The 15,278-nt window shown below is 46.5% G+C and overlaps 1 protein-coding gene across 2 annotated transcripts in view; it reads right to left on the bottom strand.

The window, feature by feature from the left end:
- PKHD1 (PKHD1 ciliary IPT domain containing fibrocystin/polyductin) overlaps window positions 1–15,278 on the bottom strand; it is a 4,356,595-nt gene that overhangs the window by 55,915 nt on the left and 4,285,402 nt on the right. For both annotated transcript variants that reach the window (XM_069605754.1, XM_069605755.1), the window contains one exon: window positions 6,856–6,996. In XM_069605754.1, coding sequence (XP_069461855.1) covers window positions 6,856–6,996 — 141 coding nt within the window. The remainder of the gene's footprint in view (window positions 1–6,855; window positions 6,997–15,278) is intronic.

The raw sequence follows: 15,278 nt of genomic DNA, 5'->3' as shown, positions 1-15,278 counted from the left end.
CATACTTACCTCCATCAAACTTCAAAGAGCCAACATTTAGACTCCAAGATAAACAGAGACTACAGAACCTTAACCAAAAAGGCCACTGCCAGCAAGAGTATTTGTCAGCAGGCCTCAAAATATTTTTGCAACTGAACTCTTCAGACAGCCGGCTGACGCCGTCTGAATTTTGCCAAGAACTTTTGCAAGAACCCGGTGACAGAAATATCCAAAGAGAAGGCAGGACCCGACCCAGAGAACCGGTGCCTAGCAGAGACCAGGCCATTGTATCCAGAGTGCTGACCCCGATGCTGTGAGCAGTTCCAGAGACCAGACGCTGTGCCCAGAGACCGTCCGAAGTCCAGACCTGTTGACCAGATCGTGACAAAGCCGCCTTCCTGTTTAAAATCTCTTGTGAGTACCGCCAAACTGTACCAAACCAAAGCTCTTAGTTTAAATTCATCTAATTCAATCTATTTAACCTAAGTAGAACTGCCTGATAGCTCCAAATCTGTCACCTGTCATTTCTAGTAAAATCTGTCACTTGTCATTTTGAGCTTTTAAAATTTCAAATCTGAAAAACGACCTTCACAAAATCGCTCATATCTCCGCGACCGTTTGTCTTAGAGACTTGCAATAACTTTCATCTGAAAGCTTAGAATCGTGGAGGAACCTAGAACCGCATTCCTACCCCCTATAGTTTTACCGCAATCGTGGAACACGCATCCGCGAATTTTACCGCGATTTGCAAATTTCTCCACGTGTAAAATCAGCTGCTGCTTGCCTTCCATTTGCCAGAAAATCGTTTGCCTCATAAAAACTATCCCCGAATCATTGCAAGAGTGAGCCTGAGCTAATATTAACTAGATATCACTCACCCTGAACCTCTAGAGGGAATCAAAAGCATTTTAGCATACTTTCCACTGAATTGCCAGCACATATCAAAGCATTTTGCCTGTGTTTTAAACTTCTGTAGTCTAAGCTTGCAGGGGTGAACTGAATTACAGTTGATTGCATTTCTGAGAACTGTGTGCTTCCTTCCATTTCCTTGCATTGTATCAAGGGGGGGAGGGGATTGCCAGAGAAAAGTGATTACATTGTTTTGTTGAAATCATATTGAGTATTTTCTATACTGCATTTCATTCATTCAACCTTGCATTTCCTTGAACCCTATAAAGCATTCTCTACCACATTATACTTCTGTACCTATTTACCACTGTGCTACCTTATCCATTTCATGTCAACTCCTTATTGATTATAGAGAAGCGTGCTAGTGCCAGATTCTCTGTTGTTAATCTTTATCATACCAGATTAAGTGTGATATCCAATTATTAATTTATTATAAAGCGTGATATAATATATATTTTTAAGTTATCAAATAAACCTTTAACTTGCAAAACAGAACTACTTCTTGGCTCAGTGGGGTCAGGAGGATTCCAAGAGAGGGGTGTTATATAGGGGTAGTCATCCAGAACGCATGAACTGGACATAAAGATATATCAATAAGGGTTTTCATTCAGTATTCTAGACTAGGCGTTGACTTGGCTGTAGTGCTGAATTGAATCCTCTTACAGGTTTGTGAGAGCTCAGTGAGCACACGGCGCACAGCGGCAAGTTCAGCACATACGTCTTTGGACGTCGCATGCAGTTCCCCCCTCAGGCTCTCGGTGCTTCTCTCCATTTGTACTCTCAGGCTCTCAGTGCTTCTCTCCATTTGTTCTCTCAGGCTCTCGGTGCTTCTCTCCATTTCTGCCCTTAGTGTCTCTGTACATGTTTCTATGGCTGCCTTGGTACCCCCACATTCATCAGCATGCTCCTTGAGGAGCGTGGCCAGTTGCTGCTGTTGCTCGATCACCTGGTCGAGGGACTGTTGCCTCTGCTGGGCCATGGCCATTTGCGGTGGTGTCACAGAGGGGCTGATCACCTGATGTTGCCTTGACACAGGGCTTGTGGGGGATGGCCAGTCGTCGTCTTGTGAGTGCCCCTGCGTGGTATCCTCATGTTGTACGGGATGAAACAAACAGGGGGATTGAGACAGGTCATGGATGGATCGTACATCGACATCACCATTTTCTGTGTCGGAGCATGCTGCCATTAATGCAGTGTCACCTATGGTGCTGCTGCCACCAGAAGCAGTGCCTTCTGTGGCATCCATTGGGGGGGCCTGTGGTGGTGGTGGTGTTGTGGCCATGCTGGCTGCTGGGGTGCCTGTTGAAGTCCCCTCCTGTGTGCTGCCACTTGATTTGTGCTGCAGCCGTGTCTTGATGCGTGCAGCTGAGGTGGAGGGTCTTTGGCCGTTGGTCTTGGCCCTCTTTGCAGGTGTGCTGGTAGGGGTGTCCTGGAGCTCGTCGTTTGAATCGGACCCTGTGGTGGAGTAAAGGAGGGCGAGCGTTATTAATGGGTCTGTGGAAATTGGAATGGCAATGTATCACATGCATTGGGGTGGTACCTGAGGGTGATTTGGGTCAGGGCCTTGGAGGTAGTTTCATTTTTGTGTGGATTGAGGGTGCAGTTGTATTGCAGCCTGCAGTTAGGGGGTGCCTGCTGCACGTGTAGAGGGTGTTTTTAGGAATTTTAATTATTTATTTATTTAATTTGACTTTTAATGTCCGCTATCAGGCCAATGTAAGTGGACGTTCTCCTGGACATGTGTTTCTGTTGCACTATGTGGACACATGGTACTTCACATGATTGGACATTGTGGTTTTAGCATAGTTTTATTTGGGCCACCTACCTGATTCTTCGGATGTCTGCACTCCTTTCTCCATCCCTCCGACTCCCTCTATGGTCTCCATTCCAATGGTGGAGGCACAGATTTCTTCCCAGGGGGTCAGCTTGATGGGTGATTCCGATCCTCCCCCGGTAGCTGTGGCAATGTTTCGGTTGGCAGAAAGTATGCTACGGACGCGGATCCACAGGTCGTCCCATCGCTTTCTGCATTGCTGTGGGTTGCGGGGTGCGGTCCCCACTGCACTTACCCGCTGTGCCACCAGGGCCCATATGGCCTTCTTGTTCGCAAGTGCCGTCCTGGTCATTTGCGTCGAGAAGACGACGGCAGCATTCTCCTGGAGGGTCTCTGTGAGCACCGTGAGTTCCTCACGTGAGAAGTGGACCTGCCGCTTGCGGTCGCACGCTTTTTTCGCTACTTTTCCCATTGTTTTGGTTTCACTAGGGTGGATGTCGGGTTGGGATGTCTCTCAGGGTAGTATTTTTAATGGTTGTGTGAATGTTCTGATTTTATAGGTGTACGGCGTGCTGTTTCCCGTTCCGGGACCATGTTTTTGCTTCCGTTTCCGTATATTTACGGTCACCGTATTTTCCGATTGCCGCTCTTTGCGGTGACCGCTATGTCCGGTGGCGGTATTGCACCTAGGTTGCCGTACGACGGCGGTGAGGGGCGTTTTGGGGACATTTCCGCCATCGCGGACTTTGCACTTCCGCCATGGCGTGGTGCTCGTGCCCGATGGGTCGGAATGAGCCGCACTTTGCTCCGTCGTGCAATGGCGGAAACGCTATTTACGCTATGGCGGTCCGGTCGGTCGATTTCCGCAAGGGTCGTAATGAGGGCCATAGAATGGATTACTTGTCAAAATCTGAGTGTCATTTATGCCATTTCAAAGGGTTTTTGCCTCTTATTTTGTGAGGGAAGGTCAGATTTTGATTCTGTTTGCTGCCTCCTATTCCTGATTCCTTGCTGCTTCTATCCACTCAGAATTCGATTATTGGGGTTTGAACGAACATTGTAGGGGGAAATCTTAACTCGGGTGCTATCTAACCTAATTTAAAAAGTGCTCTTATTCATTTGTGCTTTGGATATTTTCTCGTGGAAGGTTACCCAAGTGTATTTCAGTGGTTTTTACTGTAATTATCACCCCATTGGTGGTTGCTGACCAATATAAAAATGGTGTGATTTTCATTGAATTTAAAATAAATAAATATTGTATTCCCACCAACTGGGCTGGTTCATGGGTGTGAGACGGGTTGGGTATTGGCTCAATTCGAATTCGTAGAAAATAAAGAGAAAGTATTCTAATTGAGTGCTACATCGTAGGATAAGGGTTAGAATCCTTCACAGCATCCCTGTGAAAATGGCCTCCCTGACCCTCTCAAACTTGAGTCAGATAAGCTTCTTAAGACCCCCCTTTTCTCTTCTTCCTTCCCTCTCCCCCAGCCCTGCTAATGTCCCCCTCTGCCGCATTTTGACTGGCTGCTTAGTTCCTTTTGAATTTTAAAGGGCAGCAGGCTCTCCTCGTCCACTCTACTGCAGCTCTTTGATGTCCCCTAGGCCCACTCTTTAACCTGCACTTGCCCTACCAGGCTCCATCCCCCTACGGAAGCCTGGTGGGCCTCCCCCCTATTGTGCCCATCCAGCCCTATCCTAGCACTTAGAATGAGGACCTTCATTCCCCTGGCACTTGTCCCACCTGGCCTTACCATAGCACTTGCCTGGGCCAGAGGCCCTCTTCTCCCCCCCCCCCGCCATCACTTGCACACTCTCCACTCCAGTCTGCACTTCCTTTCCTTCCTTTGCATTAGCGCATTCCTCTCTGACCAGCACTTCCCCCACCTACTCACCACCCTCTACTTCTTGTTACTGCACTTGTACGAGTCGAATGACACAAGGCCTAGTAGGACCGTTTTTGTTATTCTTCATCCCTGTTTCCCCGCTCCCTCTTTTGTCATTGCAATGAAACAAACACATTTAAAACAAATCCCATAGGGAGAAATGTGCATCCATTGAAAACAACCTTGTACAGCCCTGGTTGTAACAACATATTTGGTTTTACAGCATTCCCTGGGAATCTCATACAAATGAAAGCCATGTTAGCATATACTTTGCAATTACATAAAAACAAAGACCGATACTAAATGCCAATATGTGACCTACAGGAAAGAGGACGGTAAATAATGAAGCAAGCCCTCATTAATCTGACCCAACACAACATTATAAGGTTGCCAGTCTGGATACAACAGTACCGGTAAGCTTACCGGTACCGTTGTATCCGGACCGGCAAACTCCAAGTTGTGCTCGTGGTCTGCTCTGGCGGAATGAAAGGCACCCAAGAGCACAGCAAGCCTGTAGCACCGGCATCATTATGAACGGTGCCGGTGCTACAGGCATTCCCATTCCCATTGAGCCCTATATGGCTCAAATGGGAATGGGGATCTAGCGGCTCCGGCACTTGCGAAAGGACAATTAGCGGGCCCGGAATATCACTGTAATTGCTCATTCACGGGTGCCAGACTTTCTTGCCGGTTTGGAGCTAGCCTTGTAATGAGGCTGTACTGATACTGATGGTAACAAATACCAAAGAGAAAGCAAGATAGATTGCACTCTTGTCATCAAACAGTAACATCACAGCCAAAACAGCACAACACATGTCATGACGTGACCAGCAACTGCTTTTAACAAATGACTAGCACAAAACTTGCGGAGGAAGGTACACAGGCAACTCAATCCCATTGACTTCTCCATATTCGCCAATGGCTTTCTGTCGTCTCGTCAGCCTATCAATCCTGCACCATTACTTTTGGCTCATGATGGATGCCACCAAAGTGGCTCCTACGAGTTAAAATGATCTGCAACATTACAGTTATATTTGAGTCACACACATGTAGGTAAATAAACTATGTACATCACTCAAATGAATTTCACTGACTGAAGAGCAAGTCCAACCGAAATTGATCCTGAGAATGGTTATGTGCTGCTCCTTTCAAGAAGACTAACAGAGCTGCTGCATTGAGTAAGAAGTTACCTGCGAAAGGTAACATTCCTAGGCACACGTATTGTCACAAACCTACTCCTTATTGTCCTTTGTACTTCCTGACTCAAAGACACCTGAAAGATGGGTGGTTGACGGCCTCTGCAGGACCCTAAATCACTCCCATGTGACCTGTGAGAGTACGACCAAGGCATAGTTTATATTCGTTCATAGAAACCATATTTTTCAGTTGATATTGTTGGATGGAGAACTCGTCTTGACCTGTGCTTAAAAAAGAAAGAAAATAGTGCAAGAGTTGCCTATTGTAAAAATAGAAACAAATATTTCTAGCACAAGCAGGCTTAATGCTAGAAACAAAAAACACATATTTTTCTGGTTGGGGTGTGAAGCCCGCCATTGCTAAAATATTGTATTTCTATTTCTAGTGCAGACAATGTGAGCATTTAAAAAAGTAAAATTATATTTTTGCTTTTTCTGTGGTGAGGGCCACCATGCTAGAAATATGTGTCCTACTCTATGTCCAGTGGACTCTCCTTGTGCTAGAAATAAAAGACCTTTTGTTGCAAACCAAAGACAGCAAATCTTCTGAGAAGAGGGGACGTCCATAGAACGAAAACTAAAAGTCAGTTCAGTGTGGATCTCAACGCAGTGGCATGAAGCAGACATGGTCATGGGTGGGACAACGGGAACTCTGCTAAATGACCTGGCGCCTTTGGGGACTCACACAGCAATCGCAAAGGTGGTTCCCTGTGCTTATTAGTGACAGGTTGGCTATAACGCATCTGGCAGAAATCGCTGATGCGCAGCCACACTCTCAGTCCTCTTGAAACCCGCTGCTAGGACCATACCAATTCACAGGATTTCCCTGGATCATCCTCATTTTTCAGGGTGTTACCCTCAATTTTTCAGCAATAACTTTTCAAACGGATTCAGCAGCACGATTATCAGGAACATGTGCACTGTAATTGCCCATGAATGATGTTTTACTGATGTAGTCATGAACCATAATGCATGTGCTTTTGCACACAAGGAAGATTGCTTCTTACTCAATGGCCGCCCACCACTTCTTCACCTGGATTCCGAAAACTGATCTCTGCCATGTGGGAAGCACTTTGAACTCTTTCCTGGGTGTAGGCACATTACACAGCCTTACCTCCTTCCAAGGCTGCTGATCCAGCATGCATCTCTTCCCGAGAAGAGGGTAGTTGGCCATGGGGATGGAACTTTGCCTTAGTCGTGCTGGGTTTCCATGTCCTATTCCTGTGAAGACCCACTCCATGTTCAGACGTAGTTTCTGAAAACAAGCACATGGCATTCTAACTAATAATCATTGTCTGTGAAGTCACAAGATTGTCTTCTCTTGCTTGAAAGGGAGTCAGCAATATTTAAATATCACCTTCATGTTATTAATATTGGTATCTGAAACGCTTGGTACATTTTAGCTGCCTAAAGGCGGAAGTGAAACAAATAATCTGACTTTGAGGTTTTGCAAGCAGGTACAGAACGTCAGAATCTGTGTTATGTAAATCTCAGTGTTATGATGAGCTAGAAGGTCATGATGTTGCTATGAAATACAACTCGAGATTAAAACATCAAACTAAACTCAAGCAAATCAAGCATGAATGTGTGGACATTCACCATGGTGATAACTGCCCCCACCTCACACCCCTCCTGAGTTATTAGTTTGGTGCTCATGCCATGGTATATTTCAGCATATGTATGTTCAAACACAATTCCACCGTTTTCTCGTAGACCTCTATTTAAAAGTCTGCATTTTGTTTGCACACTTTTTTGTGGACATCGACCTCACATGTGCATGTGTGTGTGTATGATAATACCACTACATTCATGTGCAACATATAATGGGCCTCATTACGACTCAGGCGGTAAGGGTTTTACGGCGGCGTAAACAGCGCCGACCCTTACCGCCTGAGTACGAGGTCCCTTAGCGCCATGGCGGACTTAACACCTGCTTTTAGCAGGTGTTAAAATCCATGGCGCTAAGGGACCATGGAGTTAATTACGCCACCGTAATTTACGGTGGCGTAATTAACGCCTTCTCCACTCCCATTATGCCCTATGGGGCAAAAATGGGGATGGGGAAGGGTAAATGGGGATTGGGGACTTACCGCCCCGCCAAGGTCGGAATGGGGCGGTAAGTCCGCCAACCACCATGGCGTAAACGTAGTTTACGCCATGGTGGTAAAGTCACGGCCCAGGCGGTAACTTACCGCCTGGGTCGTAATGAGGCCCAATGACATTTCTCATTCTCCCCATATATTATTTGTGTTGCATACTATAGTCTGCAAAATGTGATTTTTTCCATCACGCTACAACGGATGCACAGTTCATAAAACATCCCCATACTATGCTCTGAACTGAAGGAATGGTAATTAGTTTCAAGAATGTGCTGGGAGCAGTGGACTCGGTCCTGCATGATACCACTGCATTTCAAAATGCAGAACATTCGTTTTTGGTGCGTAAATCCCCGTTTGATTCAAGCGCAGGTGGTTGCGGTCCTGACTGCGCGCAGTAATGTTCACTGTCTGCAGACGTGAATAAATGATGGCACGGAGACGAGCATTGCGTGACTGCTTTCTTTATTATTCGCACAGTGAAAAATGCCCTCTCAAGCATGAAGGCCTATGCGCATGCGCTAAAAACTGGGCCTCCTATAGGCCGTCTGCATTTGTGACATCAGGAGCCTAGCTCCATTAACTGTGTCCTCACCGTACAGGACATATTCCCTCTCCGACAAATTGACAAATGTTCACTCACAGTTCCATGGTCACTCTTCTTCAATGAGACGTAGTGGACTCATGACACGTCTCCCACATCTCGTGGCCACTGCTGGCCTTGCTTCTACTTCACATTCTACTCCATCATCCTCTCGCAAAGGCACTTCACTTTCTTCTTCCTCATTATGCTGCTCACCTTCTTTGAACAATATTTGGGTATCTGGTAGTGATCATTGGACCCTTATAGTGAGTGATTACCATAGGTGCAGGATCAAACTCACAGTTTGCTTTGCCTCTAGCGCACCAGTACTTTGTCACTGCACTGAAGATTTAACTTGGCAGAATGAGGCTGGACATCAGCGTATTCTTTCATGGTCCTTTTCTTTGCTGCATCCACTATTCGTAGCTCACCTTCTCCTCTCACTGGCACAGCAGTATTGTGTGGCAGTCTCGTTTGTGTCCTTCTGCTAAACATGAATTCCGATGGGCACCGTCCTATCATCCCTTGCAGGGAGTTTCTGTAGTCTTTCAACATGTTACAGAAAGTTTGATTGATTGACATGGAGCACAATTCATTTTGTTGCAGTACCTTTTTTAGGTTCCCCATGAATCTCTCGACCATGCTGTTTGCTTGAGGCCATGCCGACATGATCTTCCTGTGCTGTATGCCCATGTGTTCCATGAATCGAGCAAACTCAAAACTGCTGAACGATGGTCTGTTGTCAGATTTTAACACTTCTGGAATGCCCCATGCTGAAAATATGTTATCTAGCTCTGGTACCACTGAACTGGCTGTGGTGGAGGTCAGCAGCCAGACAAGAGGGAATTGTGAGAATTTGTCCATGATGACCATTCAATATTTGTTTTTGCCAAATGGTCCAAAAAAAGTCAATGTCAAGATGCGTCCAGGGCCGTTAAAACATTTGAAGTGGGTCAGGAGCGTTCGCTCTCAAGGTGCTTTGGCAGATATGGCATGTGTTGACAACGCGTTCCACCATTTCATCAAGACCTTGGCCCACATGGTGTCTCAAATCTGTCGTTTGGCAGCTACGACACCTCTGTGCCCTTCATGAGCTAAATCGACAACCTGTTTCCGCAGGCTCTCGGGGATGATTATGCAATGTCGTCACATCACCAGTCCGTCAGCTGATATTGACAGCTCCCTATGTACCAGCTTGAACGCAGCTAGATCCAGGGTATTTTTGACCTCTACTTCTCTCCACCTCACCGAATGGAAAATGTCCTTTAATTTGTGTAGCAGCCCATCTTGCCGAGTGTGTTCTCTTAGTGTTTCGACTGTGACTACTTCCGGAGTTCGTTGTTGTGTGATAAAGTTAAGGTATTCTTCTGCCATTGATGTTTCTGGAGTGTTGTCTAGCAACGGGTGCCATGACATAAAGTCTGCCTGGTTGTACGCTTTGCCTGGCTTGTAGATTATGGTAGAATGTCCTGTAAGCATAGGCCCTATCTTTCTATGCGAGGAGGCATATGGCAGTGTGGATTTCCATAGATGGTCACAAGGTCCTGATGATCAGTGACAATAGTGAATGCCTTCCTTAAAAAAAAAACATTTGTACGTGCTCACAGGCCCACACAACTGCTAACTCTTACTTTTCTGGCTACGAGTATTTCATTATACATCCGACAGCTTTTACTGGAATATGCAACCACCTGTCTTTGCGTTTATCGTCCTGGTCGGTGCTGTGCCAGAATGGCTCCTAATCCTACCGGACTAGCATCCACTGTCAATTCTGTAAATAGTTCAGGATTAAAGTAAGCTATGTTTTCCCCTGCAGACATTATGTCCTGTTTGATCTGCCTGAATGCTTTCTGACACTCCGAGGTCCACAGAAAAACACGTTCCTGTTTCGTAAATTCTCTGAGTGTGGCGCTGACAGTGGAAAAGTTGCATAGATACCTGCTGCAATAGCTTGCCATCCCTAGAAATGATATGACATCACTGATGTCTTCAGGTTGCAAGATTCTCATTATGGCAGCAACTGTGCTTGGGTCTGGACTCATCCCTTAATATACAACCGTAGAATTTGAGGTGTTCCTTGCAAAACATGCACTTTTCCCGATTTAGAGTTAGCCCTGCTTCCATCAGTGTGGTACATACTTTGTGTAGCACTTCATCATGTTCTTTCATCGTGGTTCCAAATACCAGGATGTCATCACTTTAATTGAAACAATTTTAATGTGTCAAAATGACCCTTTGTATGCTCTCCTGAAATATCTACGCCAACGATGAGGTTCCAAGGCTGAGCTTTTTGTACCTAAAAAGCCCAACGTGAGTGACAAAGGTGGTAATGTATCTCGATTGCTCATCTATCTTTATCTGGTGGTATCTCTTATTGAGATCGAGTTCTGAGAAGATTCGGTATCCATTCAGTAGGCTGATCATGCCATCCAGGTGCATTCCGGGATGCCTCTCGAGCCCAATTGCTCTGTTTGCCTGCATCATATTGACGCATATGCATATTGCATCAGGTGTGTCACTTTTTGGAACCGCCACTATGTGAGACACTCATGGGGTAGGGACCTGGCAGGCTCAATTATGTCTTGTTCGAGGAGGCTGTGTATTGCTTTCTCCACCTGTGCTTGGAGGTGAAACGGTATGCTCCTGGGGTGTTGAGCGACAGGAGTGAATGACTCATCAATGTGTAGTGTTATGGGATCTCCTTTGAGCCACCCTAGACCAGCAAATAGTGCCAGGAAGGTCTTTATGATGGAGTCATCTTGCCACATATGGTAAGTTACTGCTGCAATCTCCGTTTTGAGAGCAGTAGGGTGGCCTAGTAGATTGCTCCCGGGGACTTCGCCCTGTAGTACATGTAGCTCCATGTCAGCCCTTATCCCAGAGAGTCATGGAGAATTTCCCATGATTGCGTACAGGGCCCTTTGCTCCCCACTGAAATATCTTCAGTTTAGACGGAACCAGACGTGGAGGGTTGGACATTTTCTGATACTCGGATGTGCATATAATGTTAAATGTGACTCCAGTACCAATGACAAAGCTTGCCGGGTGATTCCCTATCCTCATATTGACATAACTCTCACCTGCTGTTGCTGCCGCCTTCATCATGTATGCATAGTCTCAGGTTTCTCTCTCTGCCACTGGCGAGGGAGAGGGCAACCTTCCTGTGATTTTACGTACATGCCTCATGACAACTCACTCAGAAGTTGTGTCTCTCCTCTGAATCATGTTACGTGTCGTTGGTTTCTGCCTCACTGCTGCGTAGATGCACCCCTGAGGTCAACACGGTGGTGCATTGCATAGAACGGCCAAGTGGTTTTCTTGCCCAAAGATAGTGCATTTGTGTCCGAACGCCAGGCATTTCACACTGGGCTCATGTGGAAATGTCAATCCATAACGATAGCACCTGCTCGTGGAGACATGGGTTCGTGTATGGTTACCACCTGGGTATCGAGCATGTCCTCCTGATGCCACCTATTATATCGGTTCCCTTGTATGTTCTTTGTTGCTTTCCATTTGAGTCGCTTCAGTGTCAGTGTGCTCCTCTGTCCTAGCCATCTGCAGAATGGTAGTCAGCAAGAATGGCTCTCGTAGTAGCTTCTTTCTTAACTATGATGACGGGCATCCACCTGAGACAAAGCGCTTCTTTGTTTGAAAATGTGTGAAATTCACAATGGGCTAGCTTGCAGAGCCTAGATCTCACATGACCATGAGCACACTCACCAAGGCGAGCCTTCAGATATAAGAAATATGTACAGCCTACAACTTAATTGATCCATAGAGACTCAGTCACATAAAAACTCGGGAATTTACATATCACTCCTGGGTTCATGATACCAGCTCCAGGTTATACTATATACTGGTGTCCCGAGAGGGGGCATTACACTGGGGTGATAGTCACATTCTCTCGAGAATGCTCTCCGATCACTCCCCAGTCACTTTGGAGTGTAAACCCGCAGCAGGCGGGAGGGGGGGTTATAATTGGAGATTCAAAGCAGGGCCACTCCAGGACTCAGTATTTGCCCAAGAACTACTGGCCGAGAACAGGTCTTTTATCATAATTAACCAAGAGTCAGTTTCTTCGAGAGGGACCCTATGGGAAACCCTAAAATGCTACGTCCGCAGGATCTGCATGGCCAAAGAAAATGGGATCCTGAAAATTATTAGAAGGGAGCTTGCAGAAAGCGAGACCCGGCTCAAAGAACTTGAGAAGGCATACACAGAACACCATGAACCCCAATCCCTAGCCCGGCTCTGGGAAGAATTAGATAAATTTAGAGCAAATGCTGATTGCAAAGTCTGGTTCCTGGCACAGGCCACCAAGTCCGGCAGTACGGCTAGGGCCAGAAAACAAGAGCTCTCCTGGCAAGGCTATTAGACGCTGACTGACGCCCCCCATACGTAGAATTTGTCCGAGATCCCTATGAAAGTTTCGTTCACACCGAAGGGGAGATTGTTGAAGTGTTCCACACATTTTACCAAGAACTCTACATTCTCCAAGGCCCTGGAGGACCCCATAGCCCTACAAGATTTCCTAGAGGAAAAAGAACTGTACTGGGTAGAGGGAGAAATGAGAGAATCCCTTAACAAACCAATCACTCTCGAAGAAATATTAGCAGCAATAAAAGAACTGCCGGGGTCCAAATCACTGGGCCCCAACGGACTGACCGGGACATTTTACAAAACATTCTACCCGACGATGGGACCGATCCTACTATCAGCATACGAGGATGCACTGGAGAAAGAGAGCCTACCCCCACATTACGTAAAGCTAACGTCATTTTACTTCATAAACCCGGGAAACCTCACGAAAAGTGCGCCTCATATAGGCCGGTTTCATTAATAAATGTCGATAATAAAATCTTTGTCAAGATCCTAACTAAACAACTGCTTCCATTGATGCCGGGGCTGGTACTAGCGGACCAGGCAGGATTCATACCTGGGTGGAATACAACACTCGGTATCCGACAGCTCTTTAGCATCATAGAAGCTCTAGATACCTCAACCCAGGCAGTGGCAGTCCTTTTATATGCAGAAAAAGCCTTCGACTCGGTTGAATGGCCATACCTTTACGCAGTTCTCCGGAAACTGGGCCTCGGGGCATATTTCCTGAAACTAATCTCACTCCTTTACATGAACCCCTTAGCAAGAATCATACTAGGGAAAACACAGTTGATGCACTTCGAATTAAAAAGGGGGATCAGACAGGGCTGCCCTTGGTCAGCCGTACTGTTTGCCCTCACGATGGAACCACTTGCCGGGGGCCTGAGAGCTAGACAAATGGAAAGAGGGCTCACCTTAGGACCCCACAAACTAATTACATCACTATAGGCTGATGATGTGGCCCTCTTCCTCAGTGACCTGGCGACAAATCTGAACCCAGTGATGAGGGATGTGCTCAGGTTTGGGGTCTATTTGGGGCTAAAAATCAATCATAACACATCAGTGGTATTTCCCTCAACAGCAGAAAGAGAGGAGTTTAGAGATGAATTTGAGTTCTGATGGGAGTCCACGGGGGTTAGGTACCTGACAGTAATGCTGTCAAGAACTTTTCTGAGATAATTATGGGAAGACGCTAGAAACACTACGCAACAAAATATCAAGGTGGCGACACCTCGCACTCACATTGTTGGGTCGCATTTCCATAGTGAAAATGGTTATATTGCCCAAACATTTGTATTTGTTCATCAACATCCCGATGCTAATGTCTGGAGGCTTCTTCCGACGCTCACGCAGCCTGATCCTGGAGCTAATATGGGCAGACAAGCCAGCTAGAGTGGCCCACGTGATCCTTATCCAACCAATAACAAAGGGAGGACTGGCGTTACCAGACCTTGAACGTTACTACTGGGTCGCACAGGTGCAATTCCTAGGACACTGGTATGCCACCCACTTTATCCGTCCCCACGTCCAAATTGAACGAGCCCTGATAACCCCAAACCTCCTGCGGGCAGGGATCATTAATGAACTCCGGGTGCCACCAATGACACTAAACGTAGTTCTGATCACGAATGAAATGTGGAAGAGGATTGCAGGGAAAAGTAATGTCTCGGATCAATACTCAGCCCTCTTCCCAGCAAGATGTATTCTGGGGATACCAATCACAGCTGAGAGGGTATATCTGCAGTGGATAGACAAATTAAAGATAGAAACAGTATGCAATCTGTCCATAGAGGGAAGGTTCCTCACGACCCAACAGGCACGAGAACGGGGAGCGGACTCAGCCCTCGATGTGTTCATATATTTCTGACTCCGGCACACACTTAAATCCCTCTTCCCATCATTTCCGGTGCAACCACCCACATGGAAACTCCTACACAAGGTGATTCAAACACAAGGCGAGGGCAGGCTGATATCTAGAATCTACAAAGACCTACTAACGAACACTGCAAACAGGCTGAAAAACCCAAAAGAGAGGTGGGAGGTTGCACTCAGGGGGCTGATCTCAGAGGAAGATTGGGCATACATACTGTGTCAGACACAGAGGGTTTCCCTCAACTCCAGGTTCAAATTAATTCACTTTAATTTTGTCCACCAAGTGTATCATACACCAGCCAGACTCCACAGACAATGCCCGTCCATATCAGAGGCATGCAAGAGATGTGGCAAATCTCCGGCAGGCTTTCTTCACCTAGATTGGGAGTGCCCGACAATTGATCGATTCTGAACAGAAGTACTGGACAAGGTTTCATCAATAGTAAGAGAACAACTGGAGCAAGGTCCAAGGGTGGCAATGCTGGGGTACACTAAGGATCTGCAACCCCCAGTAATGAGACTGGCTGGGCTACTGCTTATGCTTGCACATAGGCGGGTAGCTATAACCTGGGGGAAAGGTCACCCACCCACAACACGGCTGTGGTT

This window comes from Ambystoma mexicanum, chromosome 4p (genome assembly GCF_040938575.1).
Source record: "Ambystoma mexicanum isolate Mex_15411 chromosome 4p, UKY_AmexF1_1, whole genome shotgun sequence".
In the NCBI taxonomy this organism is placed as follows: domain Eukaryota; kingdom Metazoa; phylum Chordata; class Amphibia; order Caudata; family Ambystomatidae; genus Ambystoma; species Ambystoma mexicanum.
This window is presented reverse-complemented; position numbering and strand designations above follow the sequence as displayed.